This window comes from Vombatus ursinus, unplaced genomic scaffold, assembly GCF_900497805.2.
Source record: "Vombatus ursinus unplaced genomic scaffold, bare-nosed wombat genome assembly UNPS02014837.1, whole genome shotgun sequence".
NCBI lineage: Eukaryota > Metazoa > Chordata > Mammalia > Diprotodontia > Vombatidae > Vombatus > Vombatus ursinus.
This window is the reverse complement of record NW_020954615.1, coordinates 184,013-208,944: the sequence shown is the minus strand read 5'-3', so window position 1 is coordinate 208,944 and position 24,932 is coordinate 184,013. Positions and strand designations below refer to the sequence as shown.

Here is a 24,932-nt window from a genome sequence, read left to right as displayed (position 1 = left end):
TGCCTAGTAATCATTGAGCCAGTGAGTATCAGCCACAAGATTCGAACTCAGACTCTTCTGATTTCAGGTCAATGTTCTCCTGCACCTTTCCCATTGCTTGGATGCTGAATAGTGTTGTATCAGATGGGAGGATGTTCGTTTTAGAGTCAGGAAGGCCTGGGTTCAAATCCGGCTTCTGACACTTTACCAGCTCTGTAACCTCAGGCATGTCACTTAACTTTTCCAAACCTACATTTCCTTATCTGTAAAGCTGAGACAATAAAATATGTAGGACCTAAGCCTGGAAGTGGTTGTGAGACTCTAAAAGGCATTTTAAAATGCTTTGCAAACCTTAGAGGGCCATACAAATGTCTGGTTGTGATGAGACGCTCATTACGAGCTTTCCCCCCCATAGACTCGGCCTTTTTAATTGGTAACATTCCAGCGGCTTCCTTGACTGTCTATTAGACCAGCCCCTCCCAGTACCCTTCTTGCTTTCTGATCATTCCATACCTGCAGCATAAGCCAAACATGTTGGGAACAGTTGGGGAGAATACCATCAAATCTTCAGCTATGTTTATTGACCTTTAAGGTGCACCACCCAGTTTTGGGCCTTCTGACTGTCCTGTGCCTGATCCATGAATAGCTCTAAGGGATTAACCCTCAGAATGTGGCATTTTATAATTTTCTTTTTTCTTTCTTTTTTTTTTTTTTGGGTGAGGCAGTCGGGGGTAAGTGACTTGCCCAGGGTCACACCACTAGTAAGTGTTCAGGGCTGGAGCTCTGTCCACTGCGCCACCTAGCTGTGGCATTTTGCTGGTGTATAAGTCTGTACGAAGGGGACGCCCACCGTGGGAAGATCGATAGCAGCATTATGTAGGAGACATTTTCCTAGATACTAAGGCACAAGTGAATTGATATGAACACAGGTGCCAGAGTCTCCACATTTCAAAACACTGGCTGAGGAGCCAGGCACATGATGAAGCTTCTTCCCTCATTGATCTGAAGTGTGTCGCCACGGAGACTTGTAGGGTCAGTCAGAGCTCTCTTCCTCTCTCTCCTCCTACCTCTGTCCAGCACAGGTCGGTAGCCGCCATGCGTTTCAGTGTTTCCCACCAGTCGTTACAGAGCTGCAGAACAGAGACACCTCCCATCCTGTTCAATCTAGAAGAATCTTTTACTATCATCATCTGAAAGTGGCCATGGTAAGTGGTGCTGTGAACTCCCCCCTGGACTGTCCTCAAACACCAATTTTGTTGGCATGAACCCCTCTGTTATCTCAAAAGGCAAAGTTAGAGGCATAAAGAAGATCAACATTCCCCCACCCAACCACCCCAGGATAGTCCAGGGAATTAGCAGCAAACCTTCTCATTGAAGAATGAGATGCCCCAGCGCAGCCTCCGCCCTGCTCAACTCATCACAGAAAAGAAATAAGGACAGAAAAGCATGATCGCACAGAATAACATTGCAGAAAGTCATTTCTCTCTTCCAGTGGGCTGGGAGAGGATTAAATGAGCTTTGAAAGAGTAAAAGATTAGAGTACCTGTTTCATTATAGGGGCGTATATGGCACTGATAATTCCCCAGGGGGAACCATTAGTTTCACATCGCCCTCTCTCTCTGAAGGTTAATGTCTGTAGGAAAAGCCTTTTCCCCTGGAAGAGTAATTCATTCCTTCACTTCTGGAGATCTAGACTTCCCAGGATCCTTACTTAGGTGGTGTTGAGGGAATTTTATATTAAGTATCAGTTAGGGATATGGAAGTACCATTTGTTCCAATCAGTCCCCCGTACTTGAAACAAACCTCTCTGGTCCACTATTATGGAAGAGTAAAAGTCTCTTTCCCCTGGTTGTCAGGGTCTCCTACCCCCTTTGCCATAATAGCTTAGAGGTTAGTCCAGATGTTAAGATGCACGACAAAATAGCCTAAAGATGTCAACTGCCATTTTAGGGGTATCCTTAGGATAATGTATGAGGAATGGGCACCCTTCCCTGGGGGCAGGCGTGTCCATTCCACTGAGTTTGGGGGTTCATGTAGGCTTGTTGGGGGTAGGAGAGGTAACCCTCATCTCCCCACCATTTGTCAGCAAATGCTTTCTAAATATATGAATCTGCAACCATATAGTGGCCTCACAGGCGGAACAAAAATGCCTCACTTAAAATTTATCCAATTTGAGTCATATTTATCGAACCATATTTAGAGTCACGAATAACTGGGTTGTAGATGATGGGGCCAAGAATATGGCTACTTATTCTCCGATTGTTCCCATGTATAAAAATGCTCTTATCTTTCCTGGGGGGTTTTTAAGTGTTCCATCTACTAGTGACCCAACCCACATGAAGCACAAGTGGGGAGGCCAGCTTGTAAGATAACAGCAGCAAAAATAGCTGTTTTCCTTTCTCCTCATGTATGGGGAAAGTCTCATCTCTGATGTAGGTTGTGTCTCATCAGCTTTTTCTGCTTCCAAAATTGCTGTCTTGTTGGGTTCAGATGTCAAATGCCAAACTTTGACTTTGGACTCCAAGGGATGGGAGAAAAGGATTATTAGAACATTCAGAAACAAAGGTAACAGAAAGAAGGTACAGAAGTCATCCAGTACAAGTAGTTTCTAATTTTTCCTAAAACAATTTTGTATAAAAGAAATATAGAAGCTTGTTCCTACAGTATCTATACAAAATTTCTCCATCTATTTTGGAAATCCTACAACGAACTTGGTCAGAGATCAGGTTCTTTACCTGCTTCTGACTTTGAAAAAGAAGAGAAATAGTGGTGGGACGGGGAAGGAAGAAAACTTGAGGAAGGCATTGGAGACATCAGCAAAGGAACTTTTACAGGAAGTTGTTACCCTATCTATACACATTTGTGTAGATTATAGACAGGCAATTTGGGCTGGTGAATAAGAGAGCCAGCTCTGGAGGAAGCTTCACATCCTGCCTGCCGAGTGACCCTGGGCCAGAACACGTCTTAGTATTTTAGAGATCTCTTTAAGATTTTAAGTTACAAAGAAGGGTGTTGACCTACATTGGTAGAGGGATTTCCTTATTTGTTAGTTCCCTATTTCAAAGAAATCACAAGTGTAGTCCCTTTCTCTATGAATATCTATGTATTTTCATATAAAACATACATAATACATACACACACACACGCGCACACACACACACACACACACACACGAACATGTGCATCTTTTTAATCAGAAGTCAAGCTCTGAGGTCCCTGTTTGAATTCTGAAAAGCGAGTAAAGACATAATGTTACTAATTGCAGGTTGGTTTGGTTTTTTTTCTTTGCTAAGCAGGCATCTTCAGGAAAACCAGTTGCTTCGAAGGCAAAAGGAGAGCCCTGAGAGATATGGACTTGAACAAAGAGGTTTTTTAAATACTTGCTCCCTCACTAATAATTCTGTGCATGTAAAACGGGAGGCTATTTGGAAAGCTAGGGCACATGGTTGCGTTTTAAATGATAACGATACCTTACATCTCTATTTGGAGCAGTAAGTGACAGGAGCAGGGGTGTGCTGGTAAATGTTTAACAACCAGCTTTCGCTTTCCCCAATGCATCACTGTATACTTTTAAGTTTAATCTGCATTATTAACATTTTATCACTTTCTTAAGAATAGACAATCAATAAAACATCAAGCCCTGATTTGTAGTGTTCGATGATTTATGAGGTGTAAACGCTCACATTAAAAATTTAGTAATCTGCTCGAGAACTTCTCCAGCATACCCCTGGTGGAAGTCTTATAGGAGGAGAAGTAGATGACAACTTCCTTTCCCAAAGCTTTAAGGGCAGAGCTGAAAAAAATAGAGGCTTCTTTAACGGGACAGGATACTGGAAGTCTGGCACCAATAGGTTAAAATTATTTGTTCGGGCTCAGACTTGAAATGTTTGGTACGGGAACTTGGAGACCTTGGGCTCTGATGGCACAGACTTTGAGAGAACCCAGTCGATCCCATACTGTGATGCAAAGTGACTGCATACAGCAGGTGCTCAATAACTTCTTGAGTGAAAAAAGTGAATGTCCTTGCCTGGAGAGACACGTCTAGCACTTAATGATTCCCTTTATTGTCTTCTAACTACCTCCCCTCCCCCTACCCCCTTAACTTGCACTTTCCATTTCCCTCAGATAAGGGAAAGGGGTAGCCTGGGGGAATCTGGAACTGGTAGAGAATTAGGATTTGTAAGTGACCTAACGATCACTAGGAGAACCCTGGCAGACAGTTAGGAGTCTATATTTGTTTGCATGTTGTTTCTCCCATTAGACGGTAAGTTTCTTGAGGCCAGGGCCCATTTTCTTTTTTGCCTCTTTCTGTATCCCTAGCACTAAGCACAGTGCCTGGTGCATAGTAGGCGCTTCCTAAATGTTTATTGATTGATTAGCCAAGCCCCCCCCCCCCCCACCACCACACACCTGTGTACTCTTCTTAAGCAACGGAATTTTTAATAAAAGATAGTAGCTGAAGTTAGCAGGGTAGGGAGCTGTTCTCTGATTTCTTTCTTCTCCATTTTCTCCTCTCTGCTAGTATCCAAAGGAAATGATAGAATGACTTGGCCTCTGGGGAAGGGTCTAGGGTGGGGCTCGAGCACGGAGGTTTCCTTATTTGTAGGAAGGAGGGGAGGGGAAGTGATGGAAGGGAGGAGGAACAGAAGTCTGGGGGACAGAGATACACCAAAAGTATTTGACTGGAGGGGGATGCAGGTGGAGCTCAGGTTGGGTGGTGGTAGCCATCAGTGAGGGGGAGGGGTGCAGAATGGAGACCAGAGCGTACCAAAGGCCCCAGAACAAGGGCTAGGGAGAGGTCAGTGGAGGGAGTGGGCATAAGGCATGGTCCCACAGGAGGGGTCAGTGCGGAGAGTGGGATCTAGGGGCAGCCCTAGAGCATGGAGTGAGAGGTGTCAGAGGCATCAGTGGGGCCTGGGCTCGGAGGCAGGGCCTGGTGCAAGCTCTCTCGAGGGTAGAACTCCTCTATGACGCTCTGGGGTATCCGTTTGAGCATCTCTTTGGGGAAGATGCGTAACAGCTGCCAGCCAAGGTCCAGGGACTCAAACACGCTGCGGTTTTCGTAGGGGCCTGGGGAAGAGGGGGAGAAACCTAGAAGGGGGCTGACACAGGCTCAGACAGATGTTCGCCCCCCTCTTTCTCAATCCTTCCGGGGGACCCCTCCTCCCCCCAAGTCCTCCTACCCTGGTTGATGAAATTCTTCTCAAACTTCTGCAGAAACTCAAGGTACAGCAGGTCATCCGAGGTCAAGGCCTCCTCCCCCACCACGGCCTTCATGGCCTGGACATCCTTCCCAATGGCGTAGCAAGCGTACTGCAGGGAGGGAAAGAGATGGATAGGGCTTGAGGTCTGAGCCCCTGGACATTCAGCCGGTCTCTTAGAGAGGCTGGCACAGGGCGACTTGAGGCTTTGGAAGTCTTTCCTTCCCTTTCCCAAAATTCCCTCCCTATAACCTTACCTTGGGTTTCACAGAATTTCAGAATTTGGACTTCCCTCAGAAGTCAGCTAATCACAGGGTTGGGAGCTGGAAGGAACCTTAGATAGGGAGCATCGTGCAGTCAGGAAGACCTGGGTTCCAATCCTGTCTCAGACACTTACTAGCTTGTGTGACCCTGGGTCAGTCATAACCTCTCTGGTTCTCTTCTGTTAAGTGGAGGATTGTATTCTATGACATCCAAGGATCCTTCCAGCTCTAAATCCATGATCCTGGCTGATCTAGCCCAACTCCCCTGAATTTCCAGATGGAAAAGTTGAGGTTCAGAGAATAAGAATAACTCACAGTCAACAAGCATTTAAGTATTTAAGTTGTGCTAAGCCCTGACAGTATGAAGAAAGGCCTAGAAGTACTCTACCTTGAGCAAAGAACCTCAGCTCAGGGGGCTAGGTAATAAGTTAATCATTATCCCCAGTTCACAGATGATGAAACTGACGTTCCAGAGGTCAGTCAGTCAGTCAATAAACACTTATCGTCACGCCCAGGCTTACGCAGTGACCAAGTATCAGAATAGGACTCCAACCCAAGTCCCCTGACTATATATTCCGGGAATCTTTCCATTACGTTGTACTGTCTTTCCCTTCCATTCTATTCCATCAATCAAGGTCTCCCAACTAGTTAGTGGCTGCTCATTTGCCTCACCAGAGAGAATATCACGAACTCTACAGACTTGCAGGTGAATTGACCCAACCTTTCATGTGCCCTAAGCCATACATGTGCTTATATATGTATTCTTCGTGGAGGTATCCTCAACACATCTGTTCCTGGCAAACTCCCATCAGTCCGTCAGTAAGTCAACAAGTATGAGGCTCCAGGCACTGATGTGTTACCCAGGTGTGTGCCCACTTTATCTATTCCCAGGTCACAGGTGCTCATGTAAATACCTTCCATGCATATTCCCTGGCAACGTGTGTACTCTGCATATGTACCTTCCTCCACTGGCAACGTGGGGAGGTACACCTTGTGAACATTATGCAGGGTATATTTTCTTGCCATTTAATTTGTTATGTTGTTTAATTAAATGTCTTTTGCCTTGAATCAATGTGGCATCTGGTTGACTGGTAAAAGGAAAATATGTTGGTGGGCTTGTGAGCTAGATGAATATAATGAACCTGGCATATGGGATAGCTTTTTTTTTTTTGGATGGGTCCTGTGGTGGGGGGGCAGCAAGTGCTATACTGGTCATAGAATCATAGATTTAGAGTTGGAAAGAATCTTAGAAAAGACTGAATAGGAAAAATTCAGAGAAATTTGAGAAGATTTCTAAAAACTATTTTTTTTCCTATTAAACATATTTTCACATTAGTCATGTTGTAAAGAAGAATTAGGACCAATCGGAGGAACCACAAGAAAGAGGAAACAAAACAAAACAGAAGACAAAAAAGAGCAAATAGTATGCTTCCATCTACAGTCATAGCATTTTCCATCATGAGACTTTTGGAGATGTCTTAGATCCTTGTATTGCTGAGAAGGGCTAAGTCTATCAAAGTTAGTCATCTCATAATGTGACTGTTACTATGTACAAAGTTCTCCTGGTTCTGCTCGCTTCACTCAGCATCAGTCCAAACAAGTCTTTCCAGGTTTTTCTGAAGTCCACCTGCTCATAGTTTCTTATAGCACAATATCATTCCATTACATTCATATACCACAGCTTATTCAGCCATTTCCCAATTGATGGGCATCCCCTCAATTTCCAATTCTTTACCACCACAGAAAGAGCTGCTGTAAATATTTTTGTACACGTGTGTCCTTTTCCCATTTTTATGATCTCTTTGGGATACAGACCTAGAAGTGAGTCAAAATTTATGCATATTTTTATAGCCCTTTGGGCATAGTTCCAAATTGCTCTCCAGAATGGTTGGATCAGTTCATAACTCCACCAACAGTGCATTAGTGTTCCAGTTTTCCCACATCTTCTCCAACATTTATCATTTTCCTGTTTTGTCATGTTAGCCAATCTGATAGGTGTGATGTGGTACCTCAGAGTCGTTTTGATTTGCATTTCTCTAATCAATAGTGATTTAGAGCATTTTTTCATATGACTATAGATAGCTTTATTTTCTTTATCTGAAAACTGCCTGTTCATATCCTTTGACCATTTATCAATTAGGAAATGACTTGTATTTTTATAAATTCGACTTAGTTCTCTATATATTTTAGAAATGAGGCCTTTATCAGAGACAGTGGTTGTAAAAATTCTTTCCCAGTTTTCTGCTTCTTTCCTAATCTTGGTTGCATTGGCTTTGTTTGTACAAAAACTTTTCAATTTAATGTATTTTTTTTTTTTTTTTTGGCTAGGCAATGGGGTTAAGTGACTTGCGCAGGGTCATACAGCTGGTAAGTGTTATGTGTCTGAGGCCAGATTTGAACTCAGGTCCTCCTGATTCCAGGGCTGGTGCTCTATCCATTGTACCACCTGGATGCCCCTTTTCAATTTAATGTAATCAAAATTATTCATTTTGCATTTCATAATGTTCTCTATCTCTTGTTTGGTCATAAATTCTTCTGTTCTCCATGAACCCAACAAGTAAACTATTCCTTGCTCTCCCAGTTTGCTTTGTAGTATCAGCCTTTATATCAAAATTGTGTACCCATTTTGACTTTATTTTGGTATATGGTATAAGATGTTGGTCTGCCTAGTTTCTGCCATACTGTTTTCCAGTTTTAGCTCACTTCCATTGAGCTAGATTGCAGCTCTTCTGTAGCTTAGTAGATGGTCTAAAAGCGGTAGTTTGGCCAAAAATTTTCATTCCTCTATTGGCTAATCTGGTGATTTAAAAATTTTAATAAGCATTTATTAAGTGACTACTATGTGCTAAGGGTTTTATAAAAATTATCTTATTTCATCCTTACAACTATTTTGTGAAGTAGGTGCTATTACCACCCCCCTCTTACAGATGAATAAACGGAGGCACGTGGAGGATAAGTGATTTGCCTAGGGTCATGTGGCTGGTAAGTGTCTGGGCAGGATTTGAACTCAGGTCTTCCCGACTCTAACTTTTGGACTCTCCACTCCACCACCTTGCTGCTCCTGATGAGTCTCTCTGAAGGTCAGTATCAGAAGCTTGCCCAGCTCAAGTTGTGCTGGTGCAGCCTTTAAGAACCCAGAGTCATGACCACGCTCATAGCCGTGACAAGATCTCAGAGGAAGAAGGTATTAGTTAAAGGTCAACTCCATCCCCTAAACAAACGAAAGACTTTGGAAAAGGGCGTCTATCGTCGTGGACATGTAGCAGAGCTGAGCCCTCTGTACTCTGAAATGGAGTAATCAGCGACTCTGCACCTGGCCTGTTCCCCAGCGTCCTTTCCTTACCAGCTGGTTCGAGACGTCACCGTGGTCCTTCCTTGTCATGCCTTCGCCAATGGCTGACTTCATCAGACGGGAGAGGGAGGGAAGCACGTTGATGGGAGGGTAGATCTGAGGGAGTAGAAAGGGATAACGGGTTAGGATGGAGCAGAAAGGGAAGTGGGGAAACCTATTCAGCACCAATGAGCAGTGACCACCCTCCTGGATTCTCTCTAGGTCTGGTGACACCACTGGTGCCTCTTTCCACTCTGTATAAATCCTGAGTGTACAAAGTTGTTGGCTGACTTCTCCTTTAGAAGAGGGGAGTGCCTCTAGTGTGAACCTGATTTTGCCTTTCTTTTTATCTCCAGAGTCTAGCACAGCATGTGGCACACAGTCAGTGCTTAATAAATGTTTATTGACTGGCTGATAGCTCAGTGAATGTCCTCTCCCCATTGGTCAAAGATAAGAAGCCAACTGGATGGCTTATGAGTGGGTTAATTTTTTGGCCTCAGGATTCTCTTTTTCTAATCAGGATGAGGTAGGGGAGGAGAGGAAAAAGAGAAAAGACATATGGCTTTATTCCCAAATTCTAGGCCATTAGAACACACTGATGTTTTGGGGAGCTGGGAGAATGCCATTTTCAGGAATGGAGTGAGTGCTGGATTTGAAGTCAGAGGCCCTGGGTTTGAATCCCGACTCTGCCATTTACTAACTGTGTGATTTTGGGCAAGTTCCTCAACCTCTCTTGGCCTCAGTTTCCCCACTTGTAAAAGGAGGGAGCATCACATCCTTCCTATGACTATATCCCTTCTCTTAACTGACTGTGGAAATGAGGCGTCTACTTATAGTTATCCCTCTGAGTGGTTCAAAGACCATGTGGGCTGGGAGAGAAAAGCAGCATCGAGCAGGAAGAACACCAAGGGGAGGGAAGCTGCCGGTACCTGTCTGTTGTGCAGTTGTCTGTCCACATAGATCTGTCCCTCGGTAATGAAACCAGTCAGGTCAGGGATGGGGTGGGTGATATCTGGAATAGAGAGTTTGGACGTTAGTGGGACTGGGAACCATGTTTTCCCCTTCAGACCAAACATCTCCTCCAATGAATAGCAGAGGATCATAGATTTATTGGAGTTGGAAGGAACTTTAGAAGACACCTAGTTCAACCCTCTTTATTTTACAAATGGAGAAACCAAGGCACAGGGTGGTCAAAGGACTTGTCAATGTTCTCCAAGGCTGACTGCCTTGGAGACAACTGATTCTGGGTAGGAGTGGGGGGTGGGACTTAAGCAAGGGGAGAGATAGCAAGGGAAATTGTTTGGGGTGGGGAGGAAGCTGGCAGGCAAGTCCTCACCATCATTGGGCATTGTGAGAATGGGGATCTGTGTGATGGAACCTCCCCGGCCTTCCACTCGGCCTGCCCGCTCATAGATGGTAGCCAGATCCGTGTACATGTACCCAGGGAAACCACGTCGGCCAGGTACCTCCTCCCTGGCAGCTGAGACCTGGATGTGCCCACCACAGACAGCAGAGAGAGACATCAACTCAGAGAGAGTCACCCAGAGACAAAGCAGACATGGGAATAAATGGAGACAGAGACAAGAGACAGAAATAGCAATAGAGAGGCAGGAAGAGAGATAGACCAAGGCAGATACAATAGAAAAGCAGAGAGATAAATAGAGAAACAAGAATAGAAAAATTTGTCAACGGGGTTGAGGTCCACCATCTGTCTCTTCTCCCAGAGTTCCTGGATTCAAGGAGGGATCGGAATGATGCCTTCCTACTGCCTCCCTGCCCATTCACCACCCCCTACACACACACTCTGGTGCCTGTCCCCTCCCCCCAGCCCCCAGCCTCACCTCTCTCAGGGCCTCTGCATAGGAGCTCATGTCTGTTAGTATGACTAACACATGCTTCTCACATTGATAGGCAAGGAACTCAGCTGTAGTCAGGGCCAGGCGGGGTGTGATGATCCTTTCGATCCTAGGGGTATGAGGGGTGGAGAAGGGAGTTAAAGAACTCAGGTTTAACCTGGGCTTCTGGGCATGTGCAGTTTGGGTCAGAGAACTGGGTGAGGTTACCTCCGTAGTTCCAATTCAATTCAATTCAGTTGAACAGAATAAGCACCTGCTATGTTCCAGGCACAGTGCCAAGGCTTAAGATACACAGACAAAAACATAATTGACCCTTTAAGAAGGTTGCCTTGGTTGGGGGGATACAACATTTGCTAAGGAATGTTTTTCTTCATGGATGGGACTTTCTTTTGGATGTGTTTTCCTTGGTAGAGGACATACCTTCCACCCATGCTAACTGGCCCCTGCTCTGTAACCATTTAATCTTAGCGAGCTGCCTGAGCCATTGAGAGGTTGAGTGATGTACCTGGGATCTATATCAGAAGTGGGACTTGAACCCAGGTGGGCAGCTAAGTGGACTTGGAGTTGGGTAGACCTGAATTCAAATGCTACTTACTAGCTGTGTGACCCTGGGCAAGTCACTTAACCTCTGTCCGTTTCAGTTTCCTCTCCTATAAAATGCACCTACCTCCAGGGTTGTTTTGAGGATTGATGAAGTAACACATGTAAAACTTTTGACAAACTTGAAGTGCTATATCAATGTTAGCCATTATTGTTTCTTGTTCCAGGCTGGCTCTATCTACTTTGCCATGGTGACTTTCTGGTTACTCCAAAGCAACACAGGACAGTCAAGAAAGGCTGGATGTGGGAAGAGGGGGGACAGGAGGGGGAGGAGTATGCTGCAGACACGGGGAGACATCTGAGTCAAGACTTGGAGTTTGATGATGGGATGTCTCGTATTGGCTAAAGGTCAGTTTGACGGTTTAAACACGTCCCTTCCCACAACCCCCAAACTGGAAAGTCCGGGAAATGGGAAGCTGGTTGAAATATAGTGTCTTCCTCACAATGGAACATGCTATCCACTTCTGGATAGAGAGCTGAGGAACTCGCTGGTCAGACTGCAGCAGACTTTCTCCTCTCTCTTTTTTTCTGTTTATTTTTTCCTCTTCTTTTTGGACATAGCTCATGTAGGAATTGGTTTTGCATGACCGTACATATTAGTAATGGCTTTTGTCTTTCTTGCCTTCCCAATGAGTGGAGGAGGGCGAGGGAGGAGGAATTTGGAACTGAAAATCAAAATGAATCCGTAGTGGGACATGGCACTGAGGTTTTGTGGCTTATTCCAGCAGCATTCAGAGCCTCGGGTGTAATAGTAATAGCTGGAACTTGTAAGGTACTTTACGCATGTTACTTCATTTCAGTCTCACAATAACCTGGTGAGGCAGAGGCTGTGCGTATTACTGCCCCACTATACAGATGAGAAAACTGAGGCTTAGACAGTCTCAGTGACTTGTTCATAGTCACACAACTAGTAAGTGTTGAAGAGAAGAGGGACGTGAACGTGGGAATGCCCTGTACTCTCTGCTTAGAAGGCAGATAAGATATGTTTGCTATTTGCTAGGTAGAGGGGCACAAACCAGTGCTGTTGAGGCCAGGGAATCCTTTGCCCATCTCCAGGAGGGGAGGATCAGTAGCTGCAGAGACTGGCCATTGGCTTTCACCCTGTTGTGTGGGGACTTGGAAGAAACCCCAGTCTCGGGAAACTCCTGGGAAGGGGGGGAGAGTTTCCCTCAAGCGCTAGGACTGGAAGGCAGGTCTTGGTGCTGCCTCCACACCCATCGCCCTAACCACTGTGCTACACTGCCTCTCATTGATAAGATGATGGAGAGCGGGGGTGACCTAGAGATGGGGACCAGCAAGGCTAGAGTGTCCAAGGGACAAAGGAACATGTATCCAGAGGTGGAAAGCAGTGTCTTGTCTGACTTTGAAGGGAGGGGAGAAAGGAGACAAGCAGAGTTCTGGATGAGAATAATAACTCACGTTTATATAGTGTTTTAAGGTTTGCAGAATGGTCTCCATATATTATCTCATTTAATCCTCAACCTTGTTATTATTGTAGCAAATGGGTGATATTATCAATGGAATCTCAGAGAAGGAGGCTGAGGCTGAGAGAGAGGCTGTGACTTGCCCAGGGTCACACAGTTACTAAGTGGCTGACTCCGGTGCTGCAAGCCGTCACACCATCTGGGAGATGCTTCAGCTACTGGTAGCGTTGCTAAGTCACGACCACTCCCGGGACCTGAGCTGGAGTCTAGCTTTGCCCCTGACTCGCTGGATGATTCGGGGGCCTCAGTGTTCTCCTTTATAAAATTCGAGGCTTGAGCTTGATGGTCTCTGACGTTCCTGCCAGCTCTCCATCTGTGATCCCATGATCCCTAGAGGCAGCGCGATGTCATAGAAAGAGTACCAGCCTCAGACCCAGAAAGACCCAGGTCCAAAGTCTGCCTTCGACCCATGCAGATTGAGTGACCCTGGGCAAAACTCGTTCTCTCGCAATGGTCTGTGAAACTCTCTGAGACCAGGAGCTTCTCTACAATAGTAGAGGGACTTTCCTCACCTGGGAGTTCCCTTTGTCAATGCTTCAGTCCTAGGTCCAGTCTCTCTCACTACCTAGGGTCTCTAAGGTTTCTTCCAGCATGCACACTCTACGGTTCTGTGGTGCGCACGATCCTGGACGGCAGTGGTCATAGCCCAAGTCTTATGTTTGGAAGCGATCTCCGCCAGCCTCCCTCAGGAGAAAGGTGCTAACCCTCTTATTTCTCTCAAGGGATTGTTAGCTCTTGCAGGGCAGGGACCTCTTCTTCTCTAAATTTTGTATGCCGTTGTGCTGAGTGCATAGGAGACACTCAGTGAGTGAGTTTTGAGAGAGAAAGAGAGACAGAGACAGAGACAGACAGAGACAGAGAGACCAAGAGACACACACAGAGGGAGACAGAGATAGAGTATAGAGACAGAGAGAGACAGACAGACAGAGAGACAAAGAGAGACAGAGACGGAGAGAGACAGAGAGCGCATCAGAGACAAAGACAGACAAAGTCCAAGTTCCATCCTAGGAAACCTCAGAGAGTTCGGAGCCTTTTAATACGTATGGGCCGGGTGGGGAAAAGGGTTCCAAGGAGTTAGGGGGCTCACGTGGGGTCGTTGGCCAGGTTCAGGAACAGGCAGACGTTGCCCATGGTGCCATTCTGCTCAAAGTCGCACTTGAAGAATCGAGCCGTCTCCATGTTTACCTGGTCATAGAGTGGGGGAAAATCACAGATGAGGTGGAGACAGGAAAGACGATAGCTCTCTCCCTCCCCACTGGATGATAGGATGGAAAGAAGGAGACAATATATCTGTTTTTTCAACTGGGACTGTTAAACTAAGGTGATGATTTTCTGAAGGTCAGGGGCTGGATGTGCATTTTTCTGTGGCGTCCTCAGAGCGTAGCTGAGCCAGCCTTGAAGCAGATGGGGGTTTGGCAGGTGTGAAGGGCAGCTGGGGAAGTGGGGTTTGTGAAGCGGAGGCGGGGCGGTGCCTGCCCATCTATCCCCCTGATCCTTAGCCACGCCTCGGTTGCTTAAACTGAGAGCTGGAGCTATGATGTCACCTAGGAACCCTGGCCCACCAGTTGTCCTTGCTGACTAGACGCTAAGCTCTGTGGTTTCTATGCGCTGCAGGACCAACCGCTAGTGCGGTCCGTCCCCTTTCAACTCGGCCTCACCATCCTGGAAGCCCCGTCGCCACGCCTTAGTTACAGTTCTGCTGAGAGCTATGGCCGAAGTTCCAAGCTTCCCCAGCCTGGCTTCCGCTTGCTCCCTACAATTATCGCCTCTCCCTTAGCTTCCACTTTCCCCGGGCTATACTGGAAGCCATTCTCTGCTAACTTCGCTTATCTCCAAGACCTTCTTTCCTCTTTTTCTCTTTCCTTCTAAGCTGGCTGGAGCCACCCATCACAGAGGATCCCTTCCCACTGACACCATCACGCCCCCCCCCCCCCCAACCTGCCCCATGAACGTCTCAGACCCACTTTCTGATTTGCTCACCCCCATGGCTGCAAACACAATGGCAAAGTTATCTTCATGATAATCAATGACATCCTTAGACTTTTTCACCAGCCCCGCCTGTCGGCAAATCTGTGCAGCGATCTATTAGGGGGGAGAGAGACAGAGAGACAGACAGAGGGCATTAGCATCAGAACGTGGGGTGTCCATGTTCCATCCCAGGAGACGTCAGAGAGTTCAGAACGCTTTTATTTATTTATTTTTTCAATTTATTTAGTATTTTATTTTTCCCCAGTTGCATGGAAAAAAATTTTAACATTCGTTTTTAAAACTTTGAGTTCCAAATTCTCTCCCTCCTCCCTCCCCACACCCCACCCCTCATTGAGAAGGCAAACAATTTGATATAGGTTATACATATGTAGTCATGCAAAACATTTCCAGAACAGTCATGTTGTGAAAAAAAAAGACAAAAAAACCCTCAAGAAAAATAAAGAAAAAAAAAGTATGCTTCAGTCTGTATTCAGACACCATCAGGTCTTTGGGAACAGATAGCATTTTTCATCACAAGTCCTTCAGAGTTGTCTTGGACCACTGAACTGCTGAGAATAGCTAAGTCAGAGCCCTTTTAACATGCTGTATCATGTCTCATCATCTTTGGCGGGAAGACTGAAGCTCAAAATGAAGTCAAGAGTTATAAACCACACAACAATAAAACATATGTGTATGTGTATTGGTATTTGGGGATAAGAATGACTAAATGATCAGATGGAGAAACCAAGGCATGCTCAAAGGATGGAATGGATTCTGCCTTGGGGGAGGTTGACATTTTCCTGTTAAAGAATGGAGCCCAACTGCTGGTGGGGTAGGGGAGCATGACCTGGACCCAGACCTTAGCTCTGCTATGTATGAGGTATATGATCTTGGGAAGGCCATTTTTCCTCTCTGAGTTTCAGATTTTTGTTTTTCAATCTGTGCACTGAGAGATTTGGACTAGATATTCCCTAATGGCCCTTAAAAACAGTAGGTGAAACTTAAAGGAAGCTTATGACAGAGTGAGTATCTGCTGCAGTTGGAGTCAGGAAGCCCTGAGTTCAAATCCTGCCTCAAACACTTACTAGCTGTGAGACTCTAGGCAAGTCACTTAATCTCTGCCTACCTCAGTTTCCCACTCTGTAAAACAGGAGAAAATAATAACACCAACTTCACAGTATGCTATTTCGAGGATCGAAGGAGGTGACAATAAAGTGCTTCACAAACCTTAAAGCACAATATAAATGTTAGTTATAATAAATAAATAATGCATTATAACAAATAAATATATTTAATAATATAATATATAACATAAGAAATAATAATGTATAATAATAAAATAATATATTGTAATAAATGAATGAATGAATGAATGAACAAATAAATAAATAAATGAAAGCAATAATAATGATTCCTGATTCCAGGCCAGCTCTCTGGCCACAATGACATTATGATATGATATGATATATGTTATTATGTGATGTAATACAATACAATTAATATATATAAAACATACTACAAAAATGACAGCTTTTATTATATGGCACTTTAAAGTACATAGAAAGCTTTTGTGCATTTTTTCACTTGGTCCTCATAGTAACCTAGTTAGGTCAGAACTATAGGTATTCTTGTACCCACTTCACATTTGTGGAAACTGAGGATGGAAGAGAATAGATCACCTCCATAGGATCACACAGGTAATAGGAGTGAGAGGCAAGATTTGAACCCAGGTCTTCCAGACTCCCAACCAAACTATTTTTTACTATGCAGAACTGATATACTGATAAACCTAAGGACCTGTATTGGGACCCAGGAAGCATCCAGGGCTTTTGTGCATCCTAGAGGAAGAGGGAGGCCACGACACTAGACTTGGCCAGGGTCAGACAAGCTGTGAAGCTTGGCACCACCCCTGGGGTTCCCCCGGGAGTGCCAGGGATGCCCAAATGGACACCAGCCTAGCTCTTCTCTTCTTACCTCATTGTGGGGGAGTCCCGCTGCAGAGAAGATGGGGATCTTCTGGCCCCGGGCAATGCTGTTCATGACATCGATGGGTGAGATGCCAGTCTGGATCATCTCCTCAGGGTAGATTCGGTTGTGGGGGTTGATTGGCTGACCTGGGGTGAGAAGGTGGGGGGAACACAGGAAAGGGATGAGATGGGTTTTGGATGGGATTTGCTTTGTCCACTAGGCTCTGAACCTGAGGTCCTTTCTTGATTTGACTGTCTGTATTCTAAGGTCTCTTACAGTATTGACATTTTATATTCTAAGGCCCTTTCTGGGTCTAGGATTCAATATTTTGCTGTGTTGTTGTAAGGGTCAAGGACGTCCAAGAGAAGAGTGAAAGAATGCAACCCCTCCCTTCTTTGCTGAGGTTGGAGGTGGGGAGCCCTATGGTGGGACTGGAAAAACAGACTTTGGAGGAATGACCACACTTTTATCTGCATTGTTAATGGTTTCTCCATCATTCTTAAATCTAATCCAAGGGTGGGGACCTGTGGCCTTAAGGCCACACATGGCCCTCTAGGTCCTCCAGTGTGGCACTTTGACTGAATCCAAACTTCACAGAACAAACCCCCTTAATAAAAGGATTTGTTCTGTAAAACTTGGACTCAGTCAAAAGGCCACACCCAAGGACCTAGAAGGCCACGTGTGGCCTCCGGAGGCAACAGGTTCCCCACCCCTGGTCTAGACAATCCACAGAACAATAAATCAGACCCTGATTGGGAGCATTTGCTGAGTTCCAAGGTGTAAAAACTCACACCTAGAATTGAACAATCCACTCTAGTAAGCTGGTGTGAGCTGGCTCCAGCACGTCCTGAATGCTGCCAGATATTGTTGATGTGTGGCTTCAGAGTGCTGAACAGATCTTTTCTCTTCCTTTTCTATTTTTTGTTTCAGGAGATAGATGGTTGGGCAGATGGATATATTTGGACCTGAAGAGGGTATGAAGGGCAGTTGGATATAGTACCTAGGGATGGGAAAAGAGGTCCTGAGGTCCACTCACAGCCACTGGTCACTCACCGTTGATGTCCAGAAAGTCTTCAGCCATAACCTCTGGCCCTTGGTCAATGGGTTTGCCAGAACCATTGAAAACTCGACCTAAGAAGCAGGAAGTAGGAAAAAGTCAGGGAATATAGAGAAATATTTGGAGTGCCGAAAAAATTAGGACATAAGTTAACTGTTAATTACTTAACTGTCCATTTCCCTGTCTGGACACCCTCCATCTATCCAGAGATTTTTCCAATAGTTTTCTCTCCCAATCCCTGTCCCATTTTTCACAGGGGTCTTCTGAGGACAATATTCCCACCAAGGGAACCAACTCTTATAGAGGGGAATTTCAGGGCATGGAAGAGGAAAAGGTGGGGCCATGGAAGGGTGGTAGAGAAGTGCTCTGGGAACAGATAAGGTCCTGGGGTGTCGTGTGCAAGAGGCATCTTGGGATAGTGGGAAAAATGCTTGACTAATTCAGAAGACTTGGATTCTAAGCCCAGTCCCACTAATTACTAGCTGGGTGACCTTAGGCAAGTCACTTCCTCTATGAGCATCTGTTTCCTTATCTATTAAATGAGGAAGTAATTATGCTCTTGGACAGTCCCTCCAGCTCTAATATTCTATATTCTAAGGTTTTTCCTAGGTCTGACATTTGGTGTTCCAAGGGACCTTCCAGCCCTGATAGTCTATATTCTAAGGTCCTCCCTCGATTTGATGTTCTAGGCAGGAAGGGATCTTAGAAATCATCTGGTCCTTCATTTTACAGATGGGGAAACTAAGGCCCAGAAAAATTAGATGAATTGCCCAAGGTCACACAGGTCATGAATGGCAGGTGTGAAATTTGAACCCCTGACCTCAGCCTCCAATTCTAACTTTCTTTCCACCCAGCTATGATGTCCCTGCAGTGTTGGAGGTGACTGACAATTTTGCCTGCGTTTGGAGTTGTTCATTCCTAACCTCATTCCTTACCTAGCATGTCTTCTGATACAGGAGTCCGGAGGATGTCACCAGTAAACTCACAGGTTGTCTTCTGGGCATCAATCCCTGACGTCCCTTCAAATACCTATGGGGCAAGAAGTTGATGGTGAGGGTGCTGGTGCTGGTTCTAACGACAATTATATGTGGTGTCCCCAAAGTCACTGTACAATTTTAAGCTTTAAAAGTTTAAATACCAAGTATAGTTTTAATAGCTTAAAACTGTGCCATGGTACTTTTGGGACACCTGGTATAATTGTCAGCTATCATCATCACCACTATTATTATTGTATATTACATTTCATAGGCATTTGTATGTTGTTATATGTACACAATAGTATCAAAACTTTAACATTTCCCAATTGTTTCTGATACATTTCCCTATTTAATCCTCAAACAGCTTTGTGAGATGCCTGTCCTAGGTATTATAATTCCTATTTTATAGATGGGGGAACTGAGGCTGGGAGAGATTAAGTCACTTGACCATTGGTCAAGGGTCTATGATTTTACTGAGTTGGAGACTCTTTTTACTGATGAAGATCCCAAACTATTCTATATTTGTTACTTAGTAGGGAGGTCCTTGACATTGCTGTGGGGTGAGAGGTTAAGGGACTTGTTTCTGGTCACCCAGTGACTAAATATGAGAACCAGGATCCAATTCAGTCATTGAATCCCAAAAAATATTTATTAAGTGGTTCCTCTGCCAGACATTGGGGGCTACAAAGATAAAAATGAAGCTCCTTCCTCAAGGAGCTTTGCAACCTGACTCCAACCTGCCTTTCCAGCCTTATTATCATGCATTCCTCATGTTCATGAAGTCTGTGGTCCAGCCAAACTTCTTACTTTTCTTCATACATGATATTTCACTTCCTATCTCTGGACCTTTGCCCAGGCTGTGCCCTCAGGCTGGAATGCTCTCTGCCTCTTTTGATCCTTAGTTTGTTTCAGAGCTCAGCTTAAATGTCACCTTCTCTGATCCTCCAGCTACTAGTTACTTTATAATTGCCTTTTATTAATTTTGTATGTATTTTATACATATGTTTAAGGGTTTATGTTGTCATTCCTTATAGAATGCTGTGTGGTGAGACAAGGGAGGAATATATAGTTCCTGCTCTTGGGAAACTCCCAGTGTGGTTGATGAGACATTATTCACACCAACAAAACCGTTTGAGAGCCAGCTAGAACAGTCTAGACAAGGGCTGCTTCTTGAGGAAAATTCTAGGTGCTCCTGTCAGTAGTATCAGGGGAAGTCTTCCTGGAAGAAGTGGGATTTGATCTGGGCCTTGAAGAGAGGAAGGAGGAGGGTGTTCTGGGGGAGGGTAAACCCTGTCTCCCTACCCACATGGAGTCTGCCATCTTACCTGAACAATGGCCTTGGTCCCAGCCACCTCCAGGACCTGCCCGCTTCTCTGAGTGCCATTTGGGAGAGTGAAGTTGACGATCTCAGCATATTGGGCAAACTGGGGAGAATGCAGAGTATCCAGGAAAAAGATGTGAGAGCAAGGAGGGCAGAGGGCAACACTGATCAACCACCCACTCCTTCCTGTGATATGGAAAAGAATGCATAGGGCGAGGAGTCCAGAGTTAGGGTTCTGGCACCGACTTACTGTGTGACCTTGCACAAGTCATTTACTGCTATGAGCTGCGGTTTCCTCTCTTGTAAAATTTCATCCAGTTAGAGCTAGCAGGTGCCCAAGGGAACCAGCTCATTAACTTTGCTACAAATTGGGGATTTATTTACTGTTTTGTTGATTGTTGAGACTGAAGAAAATGTAACAACAGTAATGCAAATTCAGCTGAGAAGCGTGTTGTTCATACATTTCCTCCCCTAGAGAGCTGGTTGTTAAACATTTACCAGCACACCATTGAAGGCACTGGAAGTCAGCTAGTCTCCTTCATTAAACAATTTTTTTGGGGGAGGGGGAGGTGGGATGGATTGTGATTGGCTGTGTCATTGGAGAGAACATCCCAATCAATGAGATCCCAGATCACAGACTGATCTTGAGTCTCCAAATGTCATCCTCTTCTGTAGAATTTAGATGTCTTTCCCCTACAATCACATCTGCTCTTCATAATTTGGGGTCAGGGCTCTTTCCTTTGAAAATTAAATTTTATTTTGTATCAGAGAAAATTCACTTTCTTTTCCTTCTGTCATCCCTTCCTAATTGAGAAAGAAAGAAAAATAAAACCCTGATCACATACATGTATGGTTGTAATTCCTTCATTTTATCAAGGAAGGAATATGACCAAAGAGATGTGACTTGCTGAGGTCACACAGCAAAGAAGACAGCTGAGGTTGGAGCGGAGGTCGTCTGCCTCAAGTCTCTCCCCTGCTCTGTGGAGCACCTGTTTACGCCATGGGCCCCATGTTGTAGAGAAGCAGAGTCGAGAAGGGTTTACATCCCTGCTGAGGCTCTGAGAGTTATCTAGGGAATTTCGGACCTGTCTCTGCTGTAAGGATGGTGAGGGTGTGTGTGTGTGTGTGTGTGTGTGTGTGTGTGTGTGTGTGTGTGTGTGTGTGTGTGTGTGTGTGTGTGTGTGTGTGTGTACAGTCATTGGTCTCCCCACCAAAACTGTGTCCCTTGGCCCTGGGGCTGGACTGAAGCCAGGGGTTGTTGCTTATTCTAATCACCCCTTCCCCTGCTCCCAGTGGTCTTGCCCTTGGCCACAAGAGGGTAGACAAGATCAAAGACAAGTGGGCAAGCCAGAAACCCTGAAGTCAAAAGGCTTTTCTTCCACTTGGATCTTACTCTGCCTCTGCCCTTGCTTTTGCCCTAGCCCTGCCCGCATTCCTGTCTGTCTCTGCTCCTCTCCGTATCTGTCCATCTTTCTGTCCTTGTACCTGTCCCTCTCTCTGCCCTGTCCTCACTTTACTTTGTCCTCACTCTTTTTGCCTGGCCCTGTCTCCCTCTCTGCTTCTGTACTTGACACCTTCTTTCCCTGCAAACCAGGATTTCGCTTAAAAGTTGGAAGGGAGTCTAAGGGTTATTGAGTGCAACCCCTTTGTTTTCACAAATGAGGGAACTGAGGTATAGACAGATTAAATGACTTGCCCAGTGCCAAGCAGCCAATAAATTTCAGAGATGGAGTTTATACGTGGGTCTTCCTGACTTCAGGTCCTTCACCTATCCTGCCTTTATGTCCCTGTCTTTTTCCTTGCTCTTCTCTGTTTGTCTCTGTCTGTCTCACTCACTCACCTTCCCCTCCCCCCTGCCCTTTTCTCTTTCTCCCTCCCTCCTTTCCTTCTTTGCTCCTGTGTCTGTGCTGTTCCTCTGTCTACTCCTGTCTTCCCTGTTCCTATCTCCCTCTCAGTTCTTGTCCCCGTTCTCTCCCTGCCCCCATTTCCCTCCCTTCTCCTGTCTCTGTCCATCCCTGTCTTCTTCCTTATCCTTATCCTTCTCTCAGCTCCTGTCCCTCTTTCTCTCTCTGCTCCTCTCTCCCTCCTTGCTCCGTCTCTCTCTGTCCTGTTTCTCTTCCTGTTATTTTTTCTGTCTCTTCCTGTCTTCTTCCCTTTTCCCATCTCTCTCAGCACCTGTCCCTCTTTCTCTCCCTGCCCCTGTCTTTCTCCCTGTTTCCCACTCTGCCCTTGTCCCTGCCCTTGTCCCTTTCACGGTAAAAACTGGTGCTTCTTCTACCACCCTTCACTGATAAATGGAGTGAAATCGAGACTCAGAGGTTGGGCTGGGGCTGGCAGGACAGCGCCATTTTGGGCGTGCTTCCCCAGGATATTTTCTCCCCACTAGGGAACGCATGTTCTATAGTGACTGAGCTATTTCTACAGTGTAGGGGTTGTCAGAAGATGGCGCTGTGGGGACAAACATGAAGAACCTGGAGTTTGGAAATGAAAGGGAAATGGGTTCTGGAGCATGGGTGGGGAAAGGTCTCTGTGCCAGGATCTTAGCACTGTTTACCTTCCCCCACACCCAACCCCAGTTGATCTAGGATTAGCTTGCTACTTCTTACCAAGCTGTAGTTTTGTAGGACCTTAGACCTGGAAGGTGTCTTTAAGTCTTGACCCTCTCATTTTTCAGATGAGGAAATTGAGGGCCAGAGAAAAGATTGACTTTCCCGAGGCCACACAGCAAGTTAGTAGCAGATCCAGGCAGGACTGGAACCTGGGTCTCTTGCCTCTCAGTTTAGGAATCTTTCTACTATGCCAAAAAGAGTTCCTCCTATGTTATATCATGTACAACATTTCACTGTCTGTCTCCTTGTCTTTGCACTGATTGGCCCCAATGCCTTCTTCACCTCCATCTCATAGACCCCCCCCCCAATACTCAGTTCAAATATTATCTACTCAAACCTTATTGGATTTCCCCAACTACTTATTCCTTTCATCAATTACCTCGTACTTATTCTGTATATAAATATATACGAAAATGTTGTCTCCTCTGATTGAATGTAAGCTGCCTGAGGGTAGATACTCTTTTTGTTTTTGTCTGTCTAGTGCCTAGGCAGGTAGAAGGGAGGTAATGGAGCTGGGTTATCCTTGGTCAGATGTGACTATTTCCTATGAGCTTCATGGTAAGGCTTATTTGCTTCCCAAGTCAAGAGTTCCTGAAATCTAATGGCATTGTCCCATTGAATTACATATCTATACAGACCATCATAATCATCATAATAACCCTTGGAATATATGATACTGGGCCTTGTCCACCCTGTCTTCCACTTAATCCCCCACAGGGCCCTAGGAGATTGTCAGTATTGACTCAACTTCATAGGGGAGAAAATGGAAGTCCATAGAAGGCAAATGACCTACTCAGGGTTACCCATGGAGTCAGTGTCAGAGCTGGGAGTAGAAATCTTGACCCTTCCCCTACCTCTCAGCCCAGGGCTCTTTCTACTATACCATAAGAGACTTATTCACTGTGATAGATTTATTCTTCATGACTTGTTACCTTGGCATCAAATGGAGGATAAGGGGAGGTATTTTGTGTGTTTGTCAGGGACTGGGGAGGAAAGATGTATTGCCTTAGAATGCAGCTTTATGGGTTAGGGGGATAGGGAGGCAGAATCTAGTAGGAGCAGTAGCAGGTGTTGGGGATAGGATAAAGAATGAGGAGACAGAGATCAGGAACAAGTGAGCCCTCTCACTGCAGCTTCAAGTCAGGGGTTCAAATTCTCCTTCCATGGTCACTCCACCATCTTCCTACCTTTACATTATCCAGAACAACCAAAGGCCCATTGACACTGCACACGGTCCTATAGGCTGAGGAAGAAAACAGAAGATAGATGAATTGGCCTCAAAAACGATATTAATTAATCAACAATAAGCATTTATTAAGTGCCTACTGTGTACCAGGCAGTGTGCTAGCAGCTGGGGATAGAAAGACAAAAATGAAATAAGTCTCTGATCTCAAGGCGCTTATATTTTATTAAGGGAAACAGCTATGATCCATGTAAGTGATATTCCTGACTCCGGACCCAGTGCTCTATCCACTACATCAACAGTGTGACCTTCAGAAAGGTCAAGGAGATGATGAAGGCTGAAAAAAGTCCGTGACATTTGGTGGTGAGTGATCTCTGAGAGCAGTTTCTGGAGCATCATGGGGGGAGAAGGTTGGATTGCAATGGCTTGAGGTCAAAGTGGGTAGTGAGGAAGAGGAAGCCTCGGGTATAGACACATTTTTCAAGATTAGCTGCAAAGATTAGTTAAGTCGGGGGACAATAGTTATTCAGCAGAATGGTTAAAGGAAGGCTTTTAAGGAATGGAGAGGCTTAAGCATATTTATATTCAGATGGGAGGAAGCCAGAAGGGATGGAGAGGCTGAAAGTGCCCAAGAGAGAGGGGATGACTGACCGAACAAGGATCTAGGGGAGGCTGGAGAGAGTGAAAGCCCCAGTGCAGGAGCAGCTCAAGTTCAAATAGGAATTTTATGTGCACTGGCCAAGGACTCCCACTCCACCAACCTCCATCTCCTCCCTCTCCCTCTGAAATCTCTGACTATTACCTCCTTTCCCTTCCCCTCCCCCAGCCCCAGGTTTCTCTGCCTCTTCTTCATGGAAGGGTAGATCTAGAACTGGAAGGTAACTTTGTGATTATCTAGTCTACCACCCATTTTACAGCTGAGGAAACTGAGGATCAGAGAACTGAAGTGACTCGCCAGGATCACGCAGGTATTCAGTAACAGATCCAGGGTTTGAACCCATCTTCTGATGCCAGATCCAGACACTCCTTCCACCACGCCATGCTGTCATTCTCTCCTTCCTTGTCTACCCTTTTCATGTCTCCTCTGCCCTCCCCTCCTCTCTCCTCTTCCCTTTCCTCCTCTTTTCTTCTCTCC

The 24,932-nt window shown here is 45.4% G+C and overlaps 1 protein-coding gene across 1 annotated transcript in view; it reads right to left on the bottom strand.

Moving 5' to 3' along the window:
• Positions 1-4,402: 4,402 nt before the first annotated feature.
• ATP6V1B1 (ATPase H+ transporting V1 subunit B1) overlaps positions 4,403-24,932 on the bottom strand; it is a 39,904-nt gene continuing 19,374 nt past the window's right edge. The window contains exons 2-14 of the mRNA XM_027840003.1: positions 23,802-23,857; positions 20,010-20,108; positions 18,643-18,736; positions 17,704-17,781; positions 16,657-16,796; positions 14,695-14,796; positions 13,802-13,899; positions 10,616-10,739; positions 10,111-10,261; positions 9,704-9,786; positions 8,787-8,891; positions 5,163-5,292; positions 4,403-5,049 (exon numbers count right to left, since the gene is read on the bottom strand). Of these exons, the coding sequence (XP_027695804.1) occupies positions 4,853-5,049; positions 5,163-5,292; positions 8,787-8,891; positions 9,704-9,786; positions 10,111-10,261; positions 10,616-10,739; positions 13,802-13,899; positions 14,695-14,796; positions 16,657-16,796; positions 17,704-17,781; positions 18,643-18,736; positions 20,010-20,108; positions 23,802-23,857 (1,457 nt within the window). The 3' untranslated portion in view covers positions 4,403-4,852. The remainder of the gene's footprint in view (positions 5,050-5,162; positions 5,293-8,786; positions 8,892-9,703; positions 9,787-10,110; positions 10,262-10,615; positions 10,740-13,801; positions 13,900-14,694; positions 14,797-16,656; positions 16,797-17,703; positions 17,782-18,642; positions 18,737-20,009; positions 20,109-23,801; positions 23,858-24,932) is intronic.